Genomic DNA, 22,006 nt, shown 5'->3' with positions numbered 1-22,006 from the left:
AACGTTACGGCGTCTTTCATTTGCATTCTCAAAGGCTTTCATGGAATATCAGTTTTGATTATTGTATCTGAAGTTGACAGTTTCAAGGTAACTTCAAAATTTCAAGTGGTTGCCAACCCCTGCGCAAATGACAGAGACTGAAATCTATGTACCACTTGGTTACTAACCTAGATACTTCCATTACAACAGCTAACCTACTTCAAAGAAAACACCCCCTAAATCTCTCCTTTCCCCTCTTGACAAATCTCAAGGGAACAGACTCTCCAAGCATCTTTAGCGTAATGATAGTCTCACTCTTCTTTATGAGTTGTCTCGCACTGTCCATTGCTTTCTCGTAAACCACTCTCCTATCTCCAAAATTCATTTTCTCAATCTCCTCATCACTTGCCCATTTTCTGACATCCAGCTCAACGCTCCATACTTTGAATATCACAGCCAATGCAGCCATCATCTCAACTTGCGAGAATCTTTTCCCCATGCATACATGAGCGCCTTCTGACCAGGGTATAAGTGCTCCTCTGCGCGGTACAAAGAGTAGACTGTCACTCGAAGCGTCAGGGGAGGCCTTGTCCTTTGAATTTTCCTCGTAGCCTGCAAGCCATCTCTCAGGTACAAAGTCATCTAAATCGTGAGATTTATCACTAATCCGGCTTTTTTGACATGGCCAATAACGGGGGTTTCGATGCACACCGAGGACATCGAAATGCAGAAAAGTGTTTGCCGGGACTGTAACAATTTTTCCGTCAACATTTATCTGTTGCAATCCCATGCTTACCTTTGGAATGGCGATGACAGGGGACATGATTCTTAGAGATTCGTTCATGACGGCTCCAACAAAACTGTTGTGTAAAGCTGGAAAATATGTCTCGTAATTCCAGTATTCTTGTGACTTGTCTGCGAGGATTGCATCAAGCGTCGATTGAAGTTGATCTTGTGCCGTGAGGGAAATAGATAGGAAGAGAATTATGAAGTGTATTGCGTTAGATGTGGTTTCGTGGCCGGCGAAGAGAAATATGAAGGAATTGGCTATCGCTTCTTGCTTGGTAAGCATTTTCTTCGAATCATCCGTGGAGTCTAGTTGAGTAGCTTCTACCAAGGAACCTAATGTTTGATTAGTATTTTTGTTTCATAAAGCTAAGAAGTATTAGTACCTATAATGCCCGTTGCACCAGAATCTTTATTCTGGCCACTCTCAATAGCCTTCAGATTATGATCAAATAGCTCATTGAAATAGTCACCACATTCGACAAATGACCGATACCACTTCTTATGGAAAGGTGAGATACCTAAGCTCGTGTTAGTTGTCATCTTTAGTTTAGATTCACCAAGCAAGAAAAAATCCCACTTACTGTATACCCACATTGGAGCAAGTGCTGCCCAGATGATTTCATCAACCAATGTACTGAGAGCTCCCTTAAACATCAATCGATGACTACCCTCAAGCTTCGTAGTATTGAAACCGGGAACTATATTGTCACCCAACTCCTCGTCGTCTCCTTCCCAACCCTGGCTAATGCCATACGCCGCTCCACTAATAACATGCAGACCTAAAACTGCGGTATCCGGTGCAGTATCTTTGACTTCCAGACTATCTTCGTTCGAATTTTTCGCTCCTGACCAATGTCTTAGCATCCCGTGCGCCTGCTTCATAGTTTCCTTCCACACTACAGCATAACTCTTTTCCGAGAATGCAGGCGCGACAACTTTCTTATGACGTTTCCATTCGTCCCTCTCCGTGGTGAGAATGTTCTTTCCGTACAAATCGATAATTGCGTATACTTCAGTGGGTTTCTGGAAGTGATTTCGCCGAACAGACATTTGGTATATGGTGTCTGCATTACTCACGCTAAGATATATTTGGCCAGGACTAATGATGAAAAATGCTTCGCCATGTAGTTCACGCAGTTCTTGGCTATAGTGCCATCCTCGATGAGGCTCAAGATACCTGATATAAGTCAGTTGATAGGACATGTGCTGATGCAGTGCGACCTTACATAATCATTGGATAGAGCCAGTTTTGAGAATATGGTAGACATTTCAGAATACTAAAAACGATATCATGAATACCGGTCCAGAGAAATCCAGATATACCGTTGATTGCTACACCAAAAGTTAGTAATAAGTTCACAATGATTCAAAGGGTTTACCGTCAACCCACGAGATACGATGTAAGGAAGTCCAGTGGTCTTTGCAATCGCAATATTTCGTTTCAGCGAAAGGTACACATTAGAGATCCAAAGTACGAGAATGGATACGAGAATCCAGATAAGAGAAAAAGCCATGCTGTTGAAGTTGTAAATCACGAACGGAGAAGTTTTGTAAAGTGTCACAACTTGGTGATGCGAATTTTAGAATTTTAAAATCAAGGAGAGAACTTCTAAGGAAAATTAAATTGAACTACCGTATTGAAACTTTTAAATGATGTTATCAAAATTCACTGTTATCGAAAAGAAAGAAACTACGACTCAACGAGGGGGGTTACATTGCCGGTTCAACGGAATTACAGACAACCACCGGTATCACTCGATACGGTATATGTGTGAAGCCAAAAGCGGAAGTTATGATATTGATTGGATGTGATTATGCACGAGTTGATGGTGGCGTTTGGAGATTATATTGTGGCGTTTTCTTTGCTCAGCTGCTTACAGCCGGATGCCACCAACCAACGATATCAAATAGACTCTTAAGAGATGTATCAGGGATTATGTATTGGTCTGTGCAATACATAGTAGGGCTTACTGAATCAAGAAAGAATCAAACACTAGATCGCATTTTGATTTTTGATGGGCGACACGAGATCGTCATCTTGAGCGGTAGATTGTTTGCGGTTATATGGCCGTATTGGCAGCAGGATCAGCATTCGGGGTTTATTTTCACAGCCATTATTGAGTGAAGCACCAGGAGTTAATGAGTATAGCGCTGATACAGACTTGTATTATTGAATCAATAAGGAATTTCAAGATACGTAAACGTAGGATAGTGGGCCGTTAGCCTATTGTCAAACCAAGAGCCTTTACTCCTTGTCTTTCTCAAATATAATGTTCTCACCTCCTTCATCTGAACCACTTTTCTCGCATTCCTCCTTCTTATTATCTTCCTCGTTCTTCTTTGTGTGCTTCTCCTGATCTTCTCCTTGTTCTTCCTCCCCCGCAATCCTATTCATAAACCCTTCAACCTTCACCATGTTCGCAAGTAGAACTGGCTTGAGCTCATTCAAGGCTTCAATATCTTTCTGCTCAAAGTTCTTCAGCAAGGATACTATGTCTGGATGGTGTCTGGCTTCTTCAACTGCAGTCATCTGTGTCCCATCACGTTTGTTGCATGTAGTTCTTGCCCCTTTTTAAGAAGCAAAACCACCGTGTCGTAATAGCCAAAGTAACACGCACCCATTAGAGGTGTGCCGTGTGATGGTTTGATGACTTCAAGCTCAGCTCCATGGTCTATGAGCAGCTCCGCTATCTTTAGGTTTTGCTTTACAGACCTTACTGCTGTACAATAGAGAGCTGTTCCGTATATACTGATGTAGTTGATATACTGGTACATTTTATTTTTTTTGCCCTGTTTTCAGTAGTCTATGTCATGTTAGCGTTCTAGTAGTGTTCCCAGAGATAATTGCGACAACTATCAGTAAAATACCACAACTCTATAATACTATATCATAGCTGCAAAAGCAATAAGACAAACTCACTCTCTAGTTGCCAAAAGCAGGGATCCCATGCAAAGAATCGCAAGTAAGCTTTTTGAACTAAGGGCTTGGTAAGGATTCTCGGCACCCACTAGTAACTTTATTTTGAATTCTTCTGTTAATGCTGCATTTGAAATAGCCGAGAATAATGCCGGGTTTCCCTAAGTAATTCACAGAGATTCTCTGCCGATATTGAGTTCGAAATTCCAATATCTTCATCCGGGCAATGATTAGCCCAACAGGCTTCTAGCTCCGAAAATCCACGGCGGCTGGCTAGCACGAGTTGCTTAACCAGAGAACCCAATATATTCAGAGGATCCTATGTTTTTATATCTTTGTAATCGTAATAAAAGAATGCTAAACCTAGAAAGAAAGAAGTTTCTCATCAGCTTTGAATTAGAATTTCAGATAGAGTTGGAAATCGCATACAATCACCATCTTCAAGCTGGCCGAAGATACAGCTGATGGTAGAACTGCTATTTTGAGTAAGTAAAATAGCCTAGAAATTAATTACTGGATGACTTACACTAACATAGTTTTTCCAGCTCCAGCTAAGACAAACATCAGAAAAGCTTTTCGAGTTGAGGTAAGTCTGTCGAAGAATGGAGCGAATGCTTACGAATACCATACAACCACAACTTCGATACCTTTTCATCAAGCCAGGATTTGAATTGATCTTCCTTGGTGAATCACTGTAATCTTTAGCTAGATCTGCCAGAAAATCATGCAGAAGGCCTCTCCTTACCCGACCAGTACCTGACTGTCGAAGTTTCGTTGCAATTTCTTGATGTCTTTGACTAGGATCATATGAAGCTATCCATTCAATAATCTTCTTCTGATTTTGGTCTAAAATGTAAACACGTTAGTTTGAACATAGGGGAATATAAGTGCCATGAAGCACCTACTCAACATAGATATCGATTTATCATTTCTGAGGCCAAGCACATTCACCTGTATCGTTTCTAAATTTAGTCCTTGTATCCTCCGGCCACCGAGTGCATCAAACAGCGCATTCATTCCACCTACTTGGAGTGCCAACATCAAAGTACACTTCTGCGTCGTCACATCATCGATGAGTGCTTTAGTTTCGCCGACGCTGAAAGGCCAGATAAGAGCTCGCCCTAAATTTGAAATCGTTCGGCCAATCGCTGATTTTTGACTGCTGATATTATCGCGGTCAGCTTTATCCAATCTCTCCTTAATCCTGTCAAGAAGCGTTCGGCAAATATCTATGTGCTGGAATTGAATAGCGGAAGAGATTGACTCGTCGTCAAAACGTGAAACGACCAAGCGTAATTGGTTGAGAATGCCGTATAGATCGGTCATTTCGTCGATAAGTTTTTTGAATTCCTGGGTAGACCCCCTGACTTCTTTGACATACTTGTAACTCTTCCCATCTATAAGGTCGAGAATGGATATCAATCCAGAGATGCTGGCGCTCACTGATAGCGAGTCCATACTGTGAATAGAATTTAAATCTAAATTCTGAACATCTGACTCAGTGTGCAATATTCCTTTTTGTGATGGGTATTGAACTGGCGTGTAAATGTGTCATGATAAGGGTCAACATAGATGGCCATTCTGAGCGGACGAAATGGCAACAAGATGCCACAACAGAGAGCGAAACAAACACAACAGTCAAAGCACTGCAAGAAAATTGTACGAGAAGCATACACGACAAATCTAAGCCTCAGAAAGCCTGATTCAGCATTGTTGTGCGCAGAGTTTATCCACTCGGATGATATCTGGATGTCTTGGCCACACAAGCCTTGCGATGCTTTTGTGTAGTGGTAATAACAAAGGTACAGCATACACTGCCATTCCTCCAGAATTATGCCTTAAGCACTTGCCATGGCACATTGTTCTCAACAAAAAGAATCCAAGGCTCATCATCAGATAGAATAGCGAAATTCATTGGCTCGATATCATGTTTGGATTCGCCTGTCGAACGTGAGAATGATGAAGCGGGCTTGAGTGACCAGAACTAGACTATCGTCTTCAGTTGCTCAAAAGACATTTGCATATGTAACTTCGATTAGGAATAATATAACTCACCACTTTTGCTCATAGATGCTCTTTGAAGTTGGACATCCTTTCGTTTAGTACTAGTGTATTATTTCCATGAGCTACACGACTCCTGAGATACTGAAAACATCTGACAACTTTGGCAGAAGTATGCACAGGCAATGTGACAGGTTAAAAAAGGAAAGAACGACTGGGCAGTCCAAAAAAACCGAAGTGGAGAAATCAGCCTCAAAGCCTGCAGCTTCCCAATCCAAACACCACCCTGGTACTTTTTCTCAGAATTTAGTGCTTTTTCAATTAAGTGTTTGAGAGTAACAAAAAATTCCACCAAGCTTTTTACTTTTCTAAGATTGATATCGATTAGATCTTGTTGGAATTATATCGAAAAATCATCATGCAAGACCATCCACCAATCAAGAGTGGGACTAAGTGGTAGTCGGAGACGATGCAGTTGGTACATCATTCTTTTCTTTCTAGCATTCTATTCATAGAAGTCTCTAGCTTGAATCACGCAAATTTGTAGGTGTTCTGGCTCTGCTAGTCGTGTTGTTATTGTTAGATCTGTCTTTTTTGGTAATTAATCTGGGGTATCTGTGAAGATAGGAAAAGTCCTGTTTAAGTCATAGAGGTAATCCTAATCCATCAACCGCGAAGACGAGAATTATTCTTGAGACAAATTCCTTCCGTACTTCCGGACATACTCCAAATATCCGTCTCCAGATGTGAATCTTCTTGCGGTGAATGCTGCTGCTCCAGCGCCAATTAACGAGGTATTTGGTATATTTGGAGGATCATACGTTCTACGAACGTCTTTATGATGTCCTCACATCCAAAAGGGACTGATTGCAAGTTTAATGCTTGAGATTGTATTCAACAAACCGATATTCTAACACGAAAATTAGATACTTCTGCCGAGAGGAGATTGGTGGATGTATTACGAGGACAATATCAGTTAAACAGTAACTGTAACTTCGATAGCTGTTGTGAAGCTGGACTAGAACGCTAACCATCTGAAACGCTCACACACCTAATGCGTCAAACGGCGTGCTATGGCATCGTATTTAGAAGCTGCCTGGCTATTGCAATTAGCGGAGTTAGCCCGAAGCGAAGTGATTCTACCTTAGAAAAGGCTCAATCTCACTTAAAACGAATGTGAATATGAGTGATAGAACATAGAAGTAGAGAAGGTCAATACCCAGGATTGATAAAAAATTTCAGCCGAGTGCGGCGTTTGATATGTCATGCTTTTGACGATCAGGTATATATGCTTTGATGCTTGGATGCATGGATGAACATTGAACACCAACATCCGGTCTAGAAAATCGAAGCAATAGCTAAATTCGAACTTGACCTTTAAATAGGGAAGCTTAGAATCATTAGATCCACCCTTCCAGTTTCCCGCTCATCAATTTCCCTCAACCACCTTTCCATCCGCCTTCTCCTTTGCCGCCTTCACAATGTCCACCCAGCCCCTCGGCAATTTCCTCCCACCCCCTTCATTTTCCCTTCCCAGCCAAACTTCAGCCTCTTTCCCGAATTCAATCAAAACTTCTTCTCCTCCCCACTCTGCACTCCCCATTATCCCTACTGGGATTTTACCTTCTCCTTTTTTCGGATCTACATACCCAACAGGACAATTAATACCCGGAACACCTGTGAAATTGGCCAACCATACATATTCCATATTCCTAAGACTTTTATTTGGGTCGAATGCTCCATGTTGCAAGTCTCCCTCGTGTTCTATTTCCCAGCCTGGAATTGGTGTGGTAGGAGTAACGATGATGAGACCAGGGTATTTTTTGAAAAGGAAAGACAGATGCTGCATGAGTAGGTTGCGAAGTTGTTGCGCAAGGAGATAATCCCGAGCTGGAGTATATGCACCCATTGTGAGAAGTATCTTGTTTGAGGGAGTGGCATCCTTGAGCCAATTCGAGGCCGAGAATGGGAGATTTTTTGCACGTGAGGCCATATTCGTGAGAATAGTCATAGCGTGGGCAAGTTGACCCTCAGGACAGTACGGAATTGTGATTGGGACAACAGTATAGCCAAGAGACTTTTCACAGTGATCCACAAATTTGGTACATAGATCATGAACAGATGGTTCAGCTCGGTCGAACCAATCTTTATAAATTCCGATGACTTTTGGACGTGCAGCTCGAAGAGATTCTGGAGGACTAAATAGCGCAGCAACCGGATCAGACGGATTAGGCTTTGCCATAATTCGATATGCCACTTCGAGATCAGCCATAGTTGATGCAAGAGGACCATTAACGGTAACCGTGCTTCCAGTGTTTTGAACCCGTGAATGTGAAGGCTTCAATCCATAAAGACCACAAAATGATGATGGAATGCGAATACTTCCGCCACCATCTGACCCAAGAGCAAAAGGAATTAGCCCAGAAGAAACTGCATAAGCAGGGCCCCCGGAAGAACCACCGGGGTAATAATTGTAATTGTGTGGATTCTTCGGAGTGCCCCAATTTGGGTTGTTGTTAGTAGTATCGGAACCAAGCTCATGCATATTTAGCTTCCCCATGATGAGAGCACCAGACTTTTGCCACTGTTGAACGATCCAAGTCGACTCTTTTGCAGCAATAAACAACAAATCATTCTTTTTCCTTCCTCCATGACTTCTATATCCTGCAACGTCACTGTCATCTTTGATACCAGTAGGGACGCCATCAAGGATACTCAAAGGATTCCCTTGCTGGTACCGCAGGGTTGATGCTTTGGCAGCTTCTAGAATTTCTTCAACATTACTCTCAGTAAATGCAACAGAGTAAGCTCCCGGTGGACTGATATCTCTCCTGATCAAGGGAAGAAGTGATTCCGCGACGGCTAGTGGGGTTAATTTTCCGGTGCGATAAAGGGTATGGTATTCAGCCGCAGAACGATATCGTTCAGCCGAGTCCTCTGGGACGACAGGAACGGACTCAATATTGGAATCATCCAATGCTGCAATAGATGATGAATCAATCGCGAGTGGAATTACCGTAGGCTGTTTGTGCATTGTTAACCCTCATTCACCATGTCGGATGAAACACTTCAACTTACATCCCACCTTTCAAAGTACTCATCTAAACCCTTGATATCTCTCAATGCATTCATTTTGGCATTGTTCCATAAGGGGCCTTGAATGAACCCAATTTTAGAAACACTTTGGACGTCAGTTAGATACAGCTCTGACAGGGCTAGGAAGATACATACAGCCACCCAACTACCACCAAAAGCCATCCTCGAAATGCAGGATTTTTGTCATCCGTTCTTATAAATGGTACATTGGGACCTTCTTTGGGAGAAGGGTAACCGACCCATTTGCGGGGTTCTTGATTTGTTTCAACCATTGCAAATAGTTTGTCGTGGTGAAAGGAAAGGTTAACCAAAATGAGGGGAAAGTGGAGGGTGAGGAGCATGGGTGCAATGTCACGTGGATGGGTCCAATTTTGGACAGCATTGGATTGGGTTGGAATGTATGGTTGAGGTTCTATGTTTGCGGATTGTTATTCAATGTCTTAAAATTACGGTGTTCATCTTATCCAGTTGACCCAGCTTTCAGATTTCTATACATATCTTCATAAGATGATTCCTTTACCATAAATGTGGGATCCAGGTTTGTACATTCTTCAAACTATTTTATTGGTATCTTCTATTTAAACTACCATTCTGAAACTTCTCCTTGCTTAGGCTTCTCGACTCTCACAACCTTGTCCGGATTCAGCAAACACAAGGGGTCGAATGCAAATTTCAGCTATAAAGCGTTAGCAAATGTAGTAAAATTGAATGACCGAATAGTTTGGCACATACCCTTCTCATAGCATCAACTGTGTTCTCGCCCAATTCATGGTTCAGATAATCTCTCTTGATCAGTCCAACTCCATGCTCACCAGTCACAGTACCCTCCATTTCCACGGCTCTCTTGACCATTCGATGCATTACTTCTTCTGCGATTTGTCTTTGGGTATCATTGTAAAGGACAATAGCTGTACATGTTAGTATATTTTGTGACAAGCTGCAATCTTAAAAATACTCACTGTGAAAGTTACCATCTCCAACGTGCCCCACGATGGAAGCAAACAATCCACTCTTGGCCAAATCCGCTTTCGTCTCTTCAATAATTTCCGGCAATCGACTCATTGGTACAGCAACATCTGAAGTCCAAACATGATCACCATCTTTTTCCCGCATGGCCATGACAGACCATAAAGCTTCTTTTCTTGCACTCCATAACTCTACTTGTTCTTCTGCATTCTTCGCAAATTCAAAAGTTTTGCTTCCTGTTGCTTTTGCTAACCTTTGAACAATACTGATCTGCTCTTTGACAGCATTAGGCGTCCCAGCGAATTTGAAGAAAAGTGTGGGTGCTTCGAGCCATGCTTTGGTTGTCATGCCGGATTTGTTAATGCTCAGCATTTGATTGTCATCCAAGATCTCGATGGCGGCGATAGGTACGCCTTCGGTGACAACCTTTCCAACACAATCCGCTGCTTGTTTGATACTTTCAAAACTGCATACTGCCACGCTGGTAGTATTTGGTTTCGTAGTGACCTTCAATGTAGCCTCAGTAACCAATCCTAGTGTTCCTTCGCTCCCGATAAACATCTTAGTCAAATCATATCCAGCACTGCTTTTTCTAGGTCTCTGTCTTGTTTTGATGATTGTTCCGTCAGCTAGGACAACAGTCAAATTCATGACCCATTCCCTCATGGTACCATATCTATATGCATTTGTCCCACTGCATCCAGTTCCTACCATTCCTCCTATCATGGCGCCCGGACCTGGATCTGGAGGGAAGAATAGATTATCCTTCGCCAGCTCTTCATTGAGGAGTTCCCAGCCAACAGCTGGTTGAACTATCACATCCATATCATCTTTATGTAGCTTCAAAATTTTGTTCATCCTTCCAAAATCTATGCAAATGCCACCTCGTGTGGGAGCATAATGACCTTCCAAGCTTGTGCCTCCACTATATGCAGTAACGGGTATTTTCCTTCGATGGCAAATCTTCATGATCTCGCTAACTTGCTCTGTTGATGAAGGGGAAACCACCATGAATGGTACTTCACTAGGCTTTCTCAAATGAGAGGACCATTCACTACCCGAATGGCTCTCCAAATCCGAATCAATGGTAGAAACATTTTCCTTGCCCACTATTTCGACAAAGTCCGCCCACGCAGATTCGAGATTCGAACGGCCTGTATTATGTCGAAGAGGCTTTGTGGTTGAAAGAGGGGTAGTGGAAGACGTAGGTGCACCGGGATTTCTGTAGGAGCCGAAATAATATCCTCCTATAGCCACCGATATAATAACTGTACAGTTGATTCATCAGCAATGTCCAACGTGCTATCAATTCCCCAAAAATGTCTGCGCACCGAATGTCAAAGCCGAATTCTTTCCTCCAGCGCTTTCATTTCGATTCTTAGAGTACTGCTGCCTCTCTGCGCGTTCCTTGATCAATCGCGCCTGGGTGCTTTCGTAAAGCTGCCCTTTGAATGAACGACCTTCTCCCAAGTTTTGCTCTGTGGATGCATATCTTAATCTGCTTGCGGGGGATCGGAGACAAAATTGGGATCGAGATGAGGATGTGCGTAAGCTAGACAGCAGGGCCGATGAAGGGACCCTTCTGGGGAACGACATGAATTAAATATCAATTGAAGTCGAGAAATTTAGCATTGAATTTGTAGATCAGTAGAAACAAGTTTTGTTTGGATTTTTGGGCTTGCGCGGTGGTGGTAGTATAAATACTCGTTATCTTGCAAGGCTGGGAAATAATCTATCTATCTGAGAATCAAAATCCATCCAAGCTTTCATGAAAGGCTTCGCTTCCCCACACATTTTCAGCACGTAATCTAGTGCATCAATTGCTCAGTCTGTCAGTCCAGTCAGAATACTTATTAATTACTTACCGATTAGATACTGACAGGAACAGTGCGTTTTGATCATGAAGTTTCTGCATTATGATTTATAATAACAATTTTCATTAAAATGTTTTACTTGGCTAAGAATATAAACATCCGAAGGGAAACGGTACAGTATTGACAATGAATGGAGCAAAGAGTGCATGTCTAGGTCGAGGCCATCAGCCTATCGAACTTCCACTCTCGACGGCTCATTGAAGAAGATGAAACTAAAGGATTGCATACAATATAGCATGCTTTCATCACCATTTTGAAACGCCCCGGCTCCCTTCCTATAGGAGAGTAAGCAGGCCACTGTAAACTCCGACATTCCCATCCTACCCGAACGCCGCTGTAATCCCAATCAACAAATTGCCCCTCACTAATAATTACCTAGGCATCCTTCCATGTTACCAACTCAACGATAAATTGTGGCTTCACACAAGTGCTCAAATAGGCCTCCAATTCACTGTCATTGTCAATAGGTATGGTCACTTCTTGTTCAGATGATCCCCCCATAGATCCGACGACACGACCCACCAATGAATTAGGATATTTACTTGTGGCTAACCGGTGTACTTCTGCCAGGGAGGTGCCGTTCAGCATCGCAATCCATAACGGAGTATGAGGATTTACATCCGAGTCTGGGTGCAACCGAAAGTAAACTGCCATAGATGAAGGAGTTACAGATGGGAACGCTTGTGCAGCTTGATTGACAAATTGTTGATCTGTATATTGGGGGTCCGCATATTGGTTTTGCATTCCACGAACCATTAAGCCTGGATCATTGGAAGCTGCGTTAAGTAGAGATGGGTCAATCTGAGATGGATCAATATGCATGTCATTGTGCAAATTACCATGGCTGACCATAACAGGCGTATGAGCTTGAGGTTGGGATTGGGCATGAGCCTGGGCTTGTTGATGAACCTGGGCTTGAGCATGAGCCTGAGCTTGTTGGTGAGCTTGGGCTTGTGCATGAGCTTGAGCATGAGCATGAGCCTGAGCCTGAGCCTGAGCTTGAGCTTGAGCCTGAGCTTGAGCCTGAGCCTGAGCCTGAGCTTGAGCTTGAGCTTGAGCTTGAGCTTGAGCGTGGGCCTGACGAGCTTGTGTATGCATGTGAGATTCTGGTATTTGCATATGTGACTGAACTTGGTTCTGCGAGTGGGCATGAGCATGCGCTGCTGTTTGAATAAGAGCCTCCTGTGGATCTTGTTGGAAATCAGGGGTTTCCTCTTGGCTGTGGTGGAATTGGTCCATAGCTTGATCGGGCTGGAAACTGTTCTCAAGCTTTCTCTTCTTTCTGGTTGGATCACGTTTAGTCTGGTCATCCCGAAGACGCTTCATGACATCTCGACATAAAACCTCCATTGCCTTGACTCTTTGCGCATGCTGAGGATCAGTGTCTCCCACAGCAAGTAGATTCAGTAGTAGCTCGGAGCCATTGATCCAGGACGTCTTGAGCTCCTGCCAGTGTTCTTCTCCAGCTTCAAGCTTACTGGTGAAATGATCAGCCTTCAATATCTGGTAGAAAGAATTACGAAGGTCCCTGGACTGTTCTGGATTTACACCTAATGCATTCTTGGCTTCAGCAATAGTCATACGACGCTCCAAGGTTCGCATCCGCTTCGTCACGTCACCACAAACAACATCGAGAGCTAGCTTTCTTGCATCCAAATTTTCTTCTGTATTCCAGAAAACTGATTGTAGATGTTCACTCTCTTGTATGAGGCTATCCTTTGCAGCTTCCCAACGCTCGGGTCCAGCAAGTGTCTTCTTTATGATACCTGCTTCTTCACATATGCGTTGAAATCTAGCCCTTATATCACGATACAAAAGATTATCAAGTCTTAGGAAATTCTTGCTTTCATCGATAGTGGTTTCGGAAGGGAATCGAGGGGGTCCTGGAGGATCCGCTGGAAGGCCAGCCCAGCCACGGGTTCGACGACGACGCTTGCGAGAGGTCCATTTTTCATCGGATTCGGCTGCTAACTTGGATAGACGCTCTTTTCTCTTTTGCATGACTTCAGGACTAAGTGGCGGGGATTCAGCTCTGGAATGCTCCTTGGACATGGATGAAGCTGGCGGTAACCCTTCCATGTGCCCTTCCATATGTCCTTCCATATGCCCTTCCATCGACCCTTCTATTTGTTGTTCCCCCTCTAGCAATGCTCCATTATTGTAAAATGCCTGTTGTAGTTGACTTTCCACATCCTGGTCCGTTTGCTTCTTTGATTTGTTCCCATTAGGTACTCGCAAAAGCCAGCGATTCTTGTTTCTAACGCGCATAAGTTCACGTTCCTTGATGTCCCACCCCTCTCGTTCGAGAATGGTAACCATGTCGCGCTGTGATGTGTTGACGTTCCATAGTTCTTTGATGCGTTGAACGAGCGGTTCGTTCTTGTGTGCAGGATTTTGTTTCGAAGGAAACCCCCATTTCTTGAATTGGGTTTGGAATGCACGTTTACTTATAAAATGTTAGTAAATGTCAATCGCGATGATTGTCAAAGCGAGTGGTACGGGTGGGTATATCAATATATGATGCATGATACCATGAATGCCATAATTTACTACAGCTATAGTAATAGCTCGTAGCGCAGTGCCATGCGAATGAAGCTTGATTGAGATGTAAACTTACGAGGGATTAAAAGACATATTTTCTTTCAAGAATTCCATAATCTCTTCCAATGACTTTTTCTCTTCAATATACATACTATAGCATATTTGCTGTTTGTTATCCCAGTCATAAACCATTTTGGCGGTTGTTCCCCAGACCGTCACCTATATAAAAATAGATGGCAAGGTGACAAGGTTTGATACTCGAGGGGTTTATCTGTGCTTTTTTGATGGGTGCAGCTGTTGTTGATTGCGTTGATGATGTTTGATGGTTGCCGTTTTTCGGGGAATCCAAAAGGTGGAAAACTATGAAGGTGATGGGTGGGATTTGTGTGCACGGCTAGTGTGGAACTATTAGTCATCACCGCTCGTCTAGAGATAGCGGCACGCGATGGTCACATGATGCGGCTTTAGTCATCCATTCACATCTACGGTGTACTGTATGTATCTATTTGACATATATCGAAACAAACACGCCTCCCCTCCCCCCTTTCTTTATCTGTTGTCTATTCGGTCAACTACCTATGTGTTCAAGGTGCTCTCCTAGAGCGAAGCGAAAAAGCCTTCATGGCAGTGGCCCAGTGGAGCGTCATCAAACAACGCTTTGCACATAAACTCTCCAGTTCAGCATCTCTTCTCTAACTTGTGCAATGGCAAGTTCAGACCAAGCTTCGATAACCCATAATGCGCCACCATTACGGGGCTGAGTCTAATATCTTTACCATCTCTTGCGTTTTGATTGTTCAGAAGGCATCCAATTCATGAAAGTCGGCTGTTACATACGTCATTGAGCATTTTCATGTTAAATGTTCGATTCGCTGCCCCACAGTTCTCACATTGCACCCTCTGTATTTCTTCCTATATATCATACACAAACTTCACTAACCCGTCACACGAAACTTCTGCTACACGTCTACTGTTACTTTATCATCCCATATACTATCATGCCTCAAACTCTAGATATTCAACTCCAAAATCGGTACCCTTCGGACGACGTTTATGCTTATATCACAGGGCTAGCACTAAACAACAACAACCGTGTCTTTCTACTGAGAGCCGACGGAAAGACACCATATTACCCTGACTCCCCACCCCACACCGTGCATCCACTTTCAGCAGATTGTGCTATCAGATTGGGGAAACAAGGTAGTACCACTATTGCCACAATTCCTCTTCTTGCTGGAGGAAGAATCTGGTTCTCAATAGGGAAGAAATTGGAGTTTTTCGTCAACCCAGGACCGGCACTGGTTGAGCCATCTGTCACCAATCCTTCTGATCATAACATCAATACCAACTGGGCATTTTGCGAGTTTACATTCAATCAAACTCAGATTTATGCCAATATAAGGTTGTTCTGTCCATCGCCCAATGCCTTGCAAGATTGCTAATTTGCAACAGTTATGTCGACTTTGTCAGCTTGCCAATTTCTATGAAACTTATACCTGAAAATGGCAGGCCACAAGAAATCCATGGTCTAAAAGCAGATGCTCTAGAGACTATCTGTGAAGGCCTAAGAGCACAAAGTCGAATTGATGGCGCAGGGTGGGATAAATTGGTTGTAGAAAGTGGTGGTCAAAAGCTTCGAGTATTGAGCCCCAATCATGAACCCGGTTTTGATGGCTATTATGAATCTTACGTCAATGAAGTGTGGGACAAATATACACACACACCATTAATTGTCGATACCCAAGCTGAATGGGGAAAGGTTGAGGGCCGTGTATGCAACGGGCAATTAACGTTTCCTGGTCTGGCGACTTTTTCGAAGCCATCTACTGCAGATATTTTTAGTTGTAGTTCTGGTCCATTTTCCAACAATGCCGGGCCGACAGGGCCTCTTACGGCTCGTATTAGTGCGGCGTTCAATCGATCGACATTGTTAAGCAACAACCATCAGCCACACAAGGAAAGAGTATCGGAGTTCTATCGACACAAGGTCTCAAATCATTATGCTCGACTTGTTCATGAAGCAAATCACCATGGTCGGGGATACGCTTTTCCATATGATGATGTTTCATCTGGTATGGAGACTGATCAGTCTGGTTTTGTTAGTGGCTGGCCAAAGTCGTTCACCGTTTCTATCGGTTGAGCGTGAGTTGATGTCTTTTAATGCACATCCGTGTGGCTATCCTAGATGTCGAAGTAACGTAGTCTCTTGTTATTGACAAGAAAGCTATCAAAAACATCTCCGGATCAATATGAAGCCAATTCTGCATTTGATCCACCAACAACGCTGTTGGCAAAGTTCGCAGTCTTTGCTTTAGACTTGGCTGAGAACAACTAATTGACCAACAGCGAGACCGTAATTACACATCACGAATGGTGTCAGAGGTGAGCCGTGATAACAGACAAAATATTTCGCCTTCAGAACGCCTCAAACTATGGAATTAAGACTTACGTTTATCATTCTCCAGCTCTCTGAACATCTAGTGAATTGCCTTGTTCTTTCAAGTAGAGCGCGGTTGTTTTCCGCGCTCAAAATGCTTCAGCCTTCGAAGATGATCTCACATCCTTGTTACGTCCCGTCTCCGCTTTTCAGACTTTAAGCAGTTGTTGCTATACACAGCATTGTACTATCGAATTCCTCAAAAGCTAGTGCCTTGTGATGCATTGTGTAGTGTAGATACCTGTTTGGTAATTTTCATGCTCGTACTAATATCTCGCGCTCTGAGGATGTACAAGGTGACTACAAAACTTCATATGTTGTGGCGTGTCCGCAGACTTTCACGTACATGTTCAGATATTTTGTGTTTTAGAGAATACTAGATGCAAAAATTATAATTCACAAAGCTATTTGTACAAGCACTACTTATTTATCTATTTCAAACTTCCTCCTAATCACAACTTAGATCCATTTGCTTTACAACAACTCTCTTCCTCTGTCTTTGGACTCCCCTCTCCCGCCAGTTTCGACGACATGTTCCTCGAGCTAGGAACATCGATCGATGGGTTCGCCTCAAAGAAATCTGCCGGTTTGATCTTCAACTCATGGATCTCCACCGGCATGACCGGCCAATCTTCCACTCTTGGGTTATGTGTTAATCCAAAACAATTCCACACAACCACATCCTCTCCCTCCTTTCCTAGGGTCTCTCCTCTCGCGACTGCATCGCCAACTCCGTCAATTTCTTTGCGACTCTGAAGTGTGTATCTACCACCAGCATACAATTCGCCATCCTTGTATTTCGTAACCCACACATGATGTTGAGCGAATCTCGCACGTTGAGCTTGTATACTATCATCCTGCGCAAGTAACATCTGTGTCGCCGCTGGAATGAATTTGTATCCTACATTCTTTCCACTAATTGGATTTTGCTTCCCTGGGTTGACCATCTTTACAACCATGTTGTTCATTGGCTTAGCATCCAGCCATGATGCTTTTTCTACTTGTTTGGAAATGACTTCATAGAAATTTCCATAAGGATTCCTCTTCTTATCAGCCACTGGATGGGATTCTTCAATCATGACTGAATTGGATGGTCCATCGATCGCGGGATCAATACGCACACAGAAAATATGTTGATGATTCTGTGCCAAAATGCCAGGAGAAACAACATTTCCGTACTCACTCTTGTTTTTACCCGCATCGATCGAGACGACGGATACGATACCAGTAGCACGTGTCTCGACAGTGATACCACCCGCGAGATCGAATTTGTATGCAAAGATGTATTCATAGTTGGCGAGGGTGATGATGAATTGAACTACTAATTCGCGGTGACGGGTGACGACTGCACGGTTAGTACGCCAGTTTGTGTGTTTCCAGCCGATTCCGGCATCTTGTTCGTGGAGACAGATGACGTTGGGGCTTGTGGAGACGGTGCCGTTGCTTTCGGTTTTGGTGCCGTCGAAGTACTGAGATTTGTTAGATATTGGGAGGTTCTCAAGATCTAGGACTGGGGGGAGATACGAACCTTGATGACACCTAGACAATCGCATCCTAGCTCGAGGTTGTTGGCGCAGTTTCCTGCACCACCATCTCCGAAATCAAAGGCTTGCTTGCGGAAAAATGGTGATCGAGCATCTGCGTATGGAACAGTCTTTTTGTAGAATCATTAGCACCATATTCCAACGCAATCCAAGAATCAATCAAACATACCATCTCTGAAACACTCAATCGATACAAAACACTTCTGCCATCGTAATGCACATCATGAATGGTAGCTCCCTCCCTGTGATTGAATCCCACTCTGAATCTCCACTTCTGCCACTCCACCAAACTATCATCTTCTCCAACAGTGAAACTCGCTCCTTCGGGCTGCACCACATTGATAGGTTTCATATCCTTTCTCGTTCCATTCTCCAACAGCTCCGGTACATATTCCGCTGGCTTGCAATGTTTCAAGATTTCCTTGTCATATGTGCCCTCTTGAAACCCATCTTCGATACCCCCCGTAGCAAGTTTATCAATCCTTACAATCTCCTTTGTAGAAGCATCCATGACTGGAATCAGAGGAAGAGGATATCCATAGAAGTTTGAATCTGGGTTTCCATTGCGAGTGTCCTGGGCAAAACACAGACCTTGGAAGTATCGAGGATTTTCCTCGGTGATACTTCCTCCATATGGCCACGGCTCGACAACAACCTCAAATCCTTCTGGGATAATCAGTTGTGCGAGTTCCTCTTTGAACACAGGAGATGCCCAGACAGCTTTGACTAGCTCGTCGAATTCACCTCTTTGGTCATGTGTTAGCTGTGATGCAAAAAAAAAAAGAAAGAAAAAATGGGAATGGGGAATATAACGTACAGCGTCAAAGCAGCATGCTGCATTTCATCAACCACATCTCTGTTCACCTCAACGCTCTCCTCAACATCCACAAGACTCTCATGGTACTTGGGTATCTTACTACTGCCAATAACATCATAAGCTACTCTTGCGAGTCTCTTGGGGTAGGCAGTTGAAGCATCTAAAGCGCCGGCATGTTCTAGTGCTAGAAATTTTTGGAGCTCGGCTTTGAGAGGTTCTTCGAGAGCGATGGTGCGGAAGGATACCAGGGCTGGTTTGTGGGCAGCCAAGATAGTGTCGCGAGCTATGTTGGATTCGGGGAGAGAAAGTTGAGTGAGGGGGTGAGGCCTCGAGGTTGGAGGGGCCATGGTGCAGGGTTATTTGTGTGGTTTGTGCTGTGGTGGTGATGGTATTGAATTCTGGTTGACAAGATATTGTTAAAGTACGAAGAGTATGATTTTACTGTGCAACCTGAATAAAGAGTGTGAAGAAAGATGTGAAATATAAAGCAGCTGAGAGGAAAAACAAATTAATATATAAAGCGTGGTACAAAGTCATTGGTAACATTGTAGACGATCGGTTATGTGCCAACATCGCCATCACTTACCCGGCTTGGAAGTGATATACATTACATAAATATAACTCTTCCGATTGCACGCTCCATTCTACTCTACATATGATTGGTAGATACACATGTCCATTCGGTTATCTCGGTTATCTCGGTTGTTGTCAGATCACGGACACGGGTATCAAATCAAATACCCGGTATCGCTAATACCTATCACCAATCGAGTCCGATTGTCCCAATAACAGTATCCACTAGCGCTGTCGTGCTGTGAGAATTGTACATGGCAGACGTTTCATTCTCGTCTCAACGTCGGCATTCAATCTTATTAAGCTTTTTCGGACTAGTTCAACATGACAGTTCAAAATTACAGTCTTCATATTGGCTTGATAACGGAAGAGGTCCGCTTTCTATCGCTTGGAAGTTTGATATGAGATAGAGATAGGCCTGGAGTGTCCTGCACCTCCTCTTTTTCTCGTCTATCTTGATTTGAAATGTTTATATCAATTACTTGACAGTATTTGATTCTGGTATTGCACAATCAACTTCAACGAGATTGATTTTTCGACTCATATTGTGAGGTTTTCTTTCAACATGGATTTCGAAAGCGAGTGCAAAAAGGAGGACATGATGAAAGAGTCCCGGCCGTCATTCATCGGAATAGAAGAAGAAAAGGGAGAGGTTCCAATAGCAGGGCATGTGGAGGAACTACGCAAAGACTTCTCGGTCTGGTCACTTGGCTCATTATGCCTTTGCTTGATGGCAACTTGGGAAGCACTGTCCAGTGTTGTAGCAGCAGCATTAGCAAATGGCGGAGCTCCATGTCTTTTCTATAACTAGTAAGTAATGTTAGCCACACGAAAGAGGCTAATCTCATTGATATCTGTGCAGCTGCATTTCGTTGATCGGGAGTTTGGCGATATCATCATCACTAGCTGAAATTGCATCCATCTGGCCGACGGCTGGCGGTAAGTGATAACCCAACAAACAAACTCGTTTCAGAATATTGTCTAACGCTGATGACATGGCATAGGACAATATCATTTCGTCGCTGCTCTGGCCCCAAAAAGCCAGATGAAGATTGCATCCTGGTTCACAGGTTGGATCTCCATCGGTGGACAAATTGTTCTTACAGCATCAGCGGCATTTTCCGCAGGACTGCAATTCCAAGGCCTTGTAACACTCAATAATCCAGATAGCTATGTGCCAACAAGATGGCAGGGTATGCTATTCTACTGGTTGGTCCTTCTATACTCTGCTGCTGTGAATATATGGGGATCGAAGATACTTCCACACACAAACTTGGCGTCAGGTAACTTTCCCCAAAGCATAATAAGATAGTCCAACAGAGCTGATAGTCTTAGGCATTCTACATTTAGCCGGTCTCATAGCAATCATGGCAGTACTCGGAGTAATGGCACCCAAGCACGATGCTCATTTTGTCTTTACAGAGGTAACAAATACCAGTGGCTGGGAAAGTGACGGAGTATCATGGCTTGTGGGTCTCTTGAGTGCTGTATATCCATTCCTTGGGTAAGTTGTATCCTAGCTCGCTTATTGCTTTGTACTGACTACTCCGCAAAGTTATGATGCGGCTTGTCATTTAGCAGAAGAGATGCCACGACCTGCACGAGATGTCCCAATTGCTATGGTCGGGAGCGTTGCTGTGAATGGAATGTTGGGACTTGGGTATTGCATCATGCTGTTGTATTCCCTTGGCGACTTAAATGAACGTAAGCAATTATTTTTCTATCATTTTCTATCCATGAACGCCCTGATGAAATAAAATTCGGTGGCGGACGATCCAAGGAGAGAAAGACTGCTGATAGTTGTAATTCTAGTACTTGCATCCCCGACCGGCTTCCCATTCATGCAGCTATATCAAAACGTTACGAATAATACCGCTGGGGCAACCATTATGATCATGGCCGTCTGTTTTATTGCCGTAGCTGCCAACGCGGCTGGTTGTACCTCAACCTCAAGAACATATTGGGCATTTGCTCGGGATTCCGCAACTCCATATTCGAGGTATTTCGCTCACATCAGCCCGACCACACAAGTACCTGTTCGGGCTATTGTAGCCTTGACTATATTGGAAATGCTGCTTGGTCTGATATACCTCGGGAATAGTACTGCATTCAATGCCATCGTATCGATGTCCGTTCTGGGAATGTATGCATCCTATCTTGTGCCAATTGTCTACATGATAATCTATGGTAGAAAAAATATCAAGAGAAGCCAATATGGACCGTTTAGGTTAGGTGACACATTGGGATTGATAGTCAATGTCATTGCTGTTGTTTGGCTTCTCGTGGCGATAGTATTCTGCACTTTTCCCAGTGTGCAGCCTGTCACCGCACAGAATATGAACTACAGCGTGGTTGTCATGGGCGGATGGTTGTTTTTTGGTGCGATATTCTATTTCTGCTTTGGAAGACGGGAATATAATGGACCTATCGGAATTATTGAAATGTAGAGGTGGTAGAATTATAGGATCGAAT

The 22,006-nt window shown here is 43.5% G+C and overlaps 8 protein-coding genes across 8 annotated transcripts; 2 read left to right on the top strand and 6 right to left on the bottom strand.

The window, feature by feature from the left end:
- Positions 1 to 41: 41 nt before the first annotated feature.
- Positions 42 to 2,470, bottom strand: BCIN_05g07090 (hypothetical protein). The gene is made up of 5 exons (XM_024693178.1): positions 2,159 to 2,470; positions 1,995 to 2,100; positions 1,350 to 1,945; positions 1,152 to 1,286; positions 42 to 1,101 (listed from the first exon to the last, which is right to left on the bottom strand). Exons 1-5 carry the CDS (start codon positions 2,280 to 2,282, stop codon positions 200 to 202), a joined length of 1,863 nt encoding a protein of 620 aa, XP_024548963.1. The 5' UTR covers positions 2,283 to 2,470; the 3' UTR covers positions 42 to 199.
- A 1,842-nt stretch (positions 2,471 to 4,312) lies between these two features.
- On the bottom strand, positions 4,313 to 5,463 carry BCIN_05g07080 (hypothetical protein). Its single transcript, XM_024693177.1, has 3 exons — positions 4,591 to 5,463; positions 4,431 to 4,531; positions 4,313 to 4,377 (listed from the first exon to the last, which is right to left on the bottom strand). Exons 1-3 carry the CDS (start codon positions 5,141 to 5,143, stop codon positions 4,375 to 4,377), a joined length of 657 nt encoding a protein of 218 aa, XP_024548962.1. The 5' UTR covers positions 5,144 to 5,463; the 3' UTR covers positions 4,313 to 4,374.
- Positions 5,464 to 6,912: 1,449 nt separating this feature from the next.
- Bcamd2 lies at positions 6,913 to 9,069 on the bottom strand. The gene is made up of 3 exons (XM_024693176.1): positions 8,918 to 9,069; positions 8,765 to 8,867; positions 6,913 to 8,708 (listed from the first exon to the last, which is right to left on the bottom strand). Exons 1-3 carry the CDS (start codon positions 9,052 to 9,054, stop codon positions 7,116 to 7,118), a joined length of 1,833 nt encoding a protein of 610 aa, XP_024548961.1. The 5' UTR covers positions 9,055 to 9,069; the 3' UTR covers positions 6,913 to 7,115.
- A 100-nt stretch (positions 9,070 to 9,169) lies between these two features.
- On the bottom strand, positions 9,170 to 11,497 carry Bcdld1. The gene is made up of 4 exons (XM_001548058.2): positions 11,080 to 11,497; positions 9,742 to 11,016; positions 9,515 to 9,690; positions 9,170 to 9,458 (listed from the first exon to the last, which is right to left on the bottom strand). The coding sequence occupies exons 1-4, from the start codon at positions 11,342 to 11,344 to the stop codon at positions 9,366 to 9,368; spliced, it is 1,809 nt and encodes a 602-aa protein (XP_001548108.2). The 5' UTR covers positions 11,345 to 11,497; the 3' UTR covers positions 9,170 to 9,365.
- Positions 11,498 to 11,649: 152 nt separating this feature from the next.
- BCIN_05g07050 (hypothetical protein) lies at positions 11,650 to 14,494 on the bottom strand. The gene is made up of 2 exons (XM_024693175.1): positions 14,240 to 14,494; positions 11,650 to 14,068 (listed from the first exon to the last, which is right to left on the bottom strand). Exons 1-2 carry the CDS (start codon positions 14,353 to 14,355, stop codon positions 11,998 to 12,000), a joined length of 2,187 nt encoding a protein of 728 aa, XP_024548960.1. The 5' UTR covers positions 14,356 to 14,494; the 3' UTR covers positions 11,650 to 11,997.
- Positions 14,495 to 14,692: 198 nt separating this feature from the next.
- On the top strand, positions 14,693 to 16,620 carry BCIN_05g07040 (hypothetical protein). Its single transcript, XM_001548055.2, has 2 exons — positions 14,693 to 15,565; positions 15,616 to 16,620. The coding sequence occupies exons 1-2, from the start codon at positions 15,024 to 15,026 to the stop codon at positions 16,301 to 16,303; spliced, it is 1,230 nt and encodes a 409-aa protein (XP_001548105.2). The 5' UTR covers positions 14,693 to 15,023; the 3' UTR covers positions 16,304 to 16,620.
- A 327-nt stretch (positions 16,621 to 16,947) lies between these two features.
- BCIN_05g07030 (hypothetical protein) lies at positions 16,948 to 19,453 on the bottom strand. The gene is made up of 4 exons (XM_024693174.1): positions 18,962 to 19,453; positions 18,314 to 18,890; positions 18,129 to 18,254; positions 16,948 to 18,069 (listed from the first exon to the last, which is right to left on the bottom strand). The coding sequence occupies exons 1-4, from the start codon at positions 19,306 to 19,308 to the stop codon at positions 17,053 to 17,055; spliced, it is 2,067 nt and encodes a 688-aa protein (XP_024548959.1). The 5' UTR covers positions 19,309 to 19,453; the 3' UTR covers positions 16,948 to 17,052.
- A 569-nt stretch (positions 19,454 to 20,022) lies between these two features.
- Positions 20,023 to 22,004, top strand: BCIN_05g07020 (hypothetical protein). The gene is made up of 6 exons (XM_024693173.1): positions 20,023 to 20,344; positions 20,397 to 20,473; positions 20,539 to 20,817; positions 20,870 to 21,038; positions 21,090 to 21,238; positions 21,347 to 22,004. Exons 1-6 carry the CDS (start codon positions 20,100 to 20,102, stop codon positions 21,979 to 21,981), a joined length of 1,554 nt encoding a protein of 517 aa, XP_024548958.1. The 5' UTR covers positions 20,023 to 20,099; the 3' UTR covers positions 21,982 to 22,004.
- Positions 22,005 to 22,006: the final 2 nt, after the last annotated feature.

The sequence above is a fragment of the Botrytis cinerea genome, chromosome 5 (genome assembly GCF_000143535.2).
Source record: "Botrytis cinerea B05.10 chromosome 5, complete sequence".
NCBI lineage: Eukaryota > Fungi > Ascomycota > Leotiomycetes > Helotiales > Sclerotiniaceae > Botrytis > Botrytis cinerea.
The sequence above is the reverse complement of the archived record's forward strand: the minus strand, read 5'-3'. Positions and strand labels throughout refer to the sequence as shown.

What these genes read in the sequence shown, in the direction of transcription:
- BCIN_05g07020 (XM_024693173.1), top strand. Translation starts at nt 20,100, where the DNA reads ATGGATTTCGAAAGCGAGTGCAAAAAGGAGGACATGATGAAAGAGTCC. An exon ending in CATCTGGCCGACGGCTGGCG is followed by an intron (nt 20,474 to 20,538) that starts GTAAGTGATAAC and finishes GACATGGCATAG; the next exon opens with GACAATATCATTTCGTCGCT. An exon ending in CCTTGGCGACTTAAATGAAC is followed by an intron (nt 21,239 to 21,346) that starts GTAAGCAATTAT and finishes TTGTAATTCTAG; the next exon opens with TACTTGCATCCCCGACCGGC.
- BCIN_05g07030 (XM_024693174.1), bottom strand. Translation starts at nt 19,308, where the DNA reads ATGGCCCCTCCAACCTCGAGGCCTCACCCCCTCACTCAACTTTCTCTC. An exon ending in GATTGAGTGTTTCAGAGATG is followed by an intron (nt 18,255 to 18,313) that starts GTATGTTTGATT and finishes TTCTACAAAAAG; the next exon opens with ACTGTTCCATACGCAGATGC. An exon ending in ATTGTCTAGGTGTCATCAAG is followed by an intron (nt 18,070 to 18,128) that starts GTTCGTATCTCC and finishes AACAAATCTCAG; the next exon opens with TACTTCGACGGCACCAAAAC.
- BCIN_05g07090 (XM_024693178.1), bottom strand. Translation starts at nt 2,282, where the DNA reads ATGGCTTTTTCTCTTATCTGGATTCTCGTATCCATTCTCGTACTTTGG. An exon ending in TGCTCCAATGTGGGTATACA is followed by an intron (nt 1,287 to 1,349) that starts GTAAGTGGGATT and finishes ACACGAGCTTAG; the next exon opens with GTATCTCACCTTTCCATAAG. An exon ending in TGGTGCAACGGGCATTATAG is followed by an intron (nt 1,102 to 1,151) that starts GTACTAATACTT and finishes ATCAAACATTAG; the next exon opens with GTTCCTTGGTAGAAGCTACT.
- BCIN_05g07080 (XM_024693177.1), bottom strand. Translation starts at nt 5,143, where the DNA reads ATGGACTCGCTATCAGTGAGCGCCAGCATCTCTGGATTGATATCCATT. An exon ending in TAAATCGATATCTATGTTGA is followed by an intron (nt 4,532 to 4,590) that starts GTAGGTGCTTCA and finishes TTTACATTTTAG; the next exon opens with ACCAAAATCAGAAGAAGATT.
- BCIN_05g07040 (XM_001548055.2), top strand. Translation starts at nt 15,024, where the DNA reads ATGTTCGATTCGCTGCCCCACAGTTCTCACATTGCACCCTCTGTATTT. An exon ending in CAGATTTATGCCAATATAAG is followed by an intron (nt 15,566 to 15,615) that starts GTTGTTCTGTCC and finishes AATTTGCAACAG; the next exon opens with TTATGTCGACTTTGTCAGCT.
- BCIN_05g07050 (XM_024693175.1), bottom strand. Translation starts at nt 14,355, where the DNA reads ATGGTTTATGACTGGGATAACAAACAGCAAATATGCTATAGTATGTAT. An exon ending in AATATGTCTTTTAATCCCTC is followed by an intron (nt 14,069 to 14,239) that starts GTAAGTTTACAT and finishes ACATTTTATAAG; the next exon opens with TAAACGTGCATTCCAAACCC.
- Bcdld1 (XM_001548058.2), bottom strand. Translation starts at nt 11,344, where the DNA reads ATGTCGTTCCCCAGAAGGGTCCCTTCATCGGCCCTGCTGTCTAGCTTA. An exon ending in GAATTCGGCTTTGACATTCG is followed by an intron (nt 11,017 to 11,079) that starts GTGCGCAGACAT and finishes TCAACTGTACAG; the next exon opens with TTATTATATCGGTGGCTATA. An exon ending in CAGTTGATGCTATGAGAAGG is followed by an intron (nt 9,459 to 9,514) that starts GTATGTGCCAAA and finishes AACGCTTTATAG; the next exon opens with CTGAAATTTGCATTCGACCC.
- Bcamd2 (XM_024693176.1), bottom strand. Translation starts at nt 9,054, where the DNA reads ATGGTTGAAACAAATCAAGAACCCCGCAAATGGGTCGGTTACCCTTCT. An exon ending in TTGGTGGTAGTTGGGTGGCT is followed by an intron (nt 8,868 to 8,917) that starts GTATGTATCTTC and finishes TGACGTCCAAAG; the next exon opens with TGTTTCTAAAATTGGGTTCA. An exon ending in AGTACTTTGAAAGGTGGGAT is followed by an intron (nt 8,709 to 8,764) that starts GTAAGTTGAAGT and finishes ATGCACAAACAG; the next exon opens with CCTACGGTAATTCCACTCGC.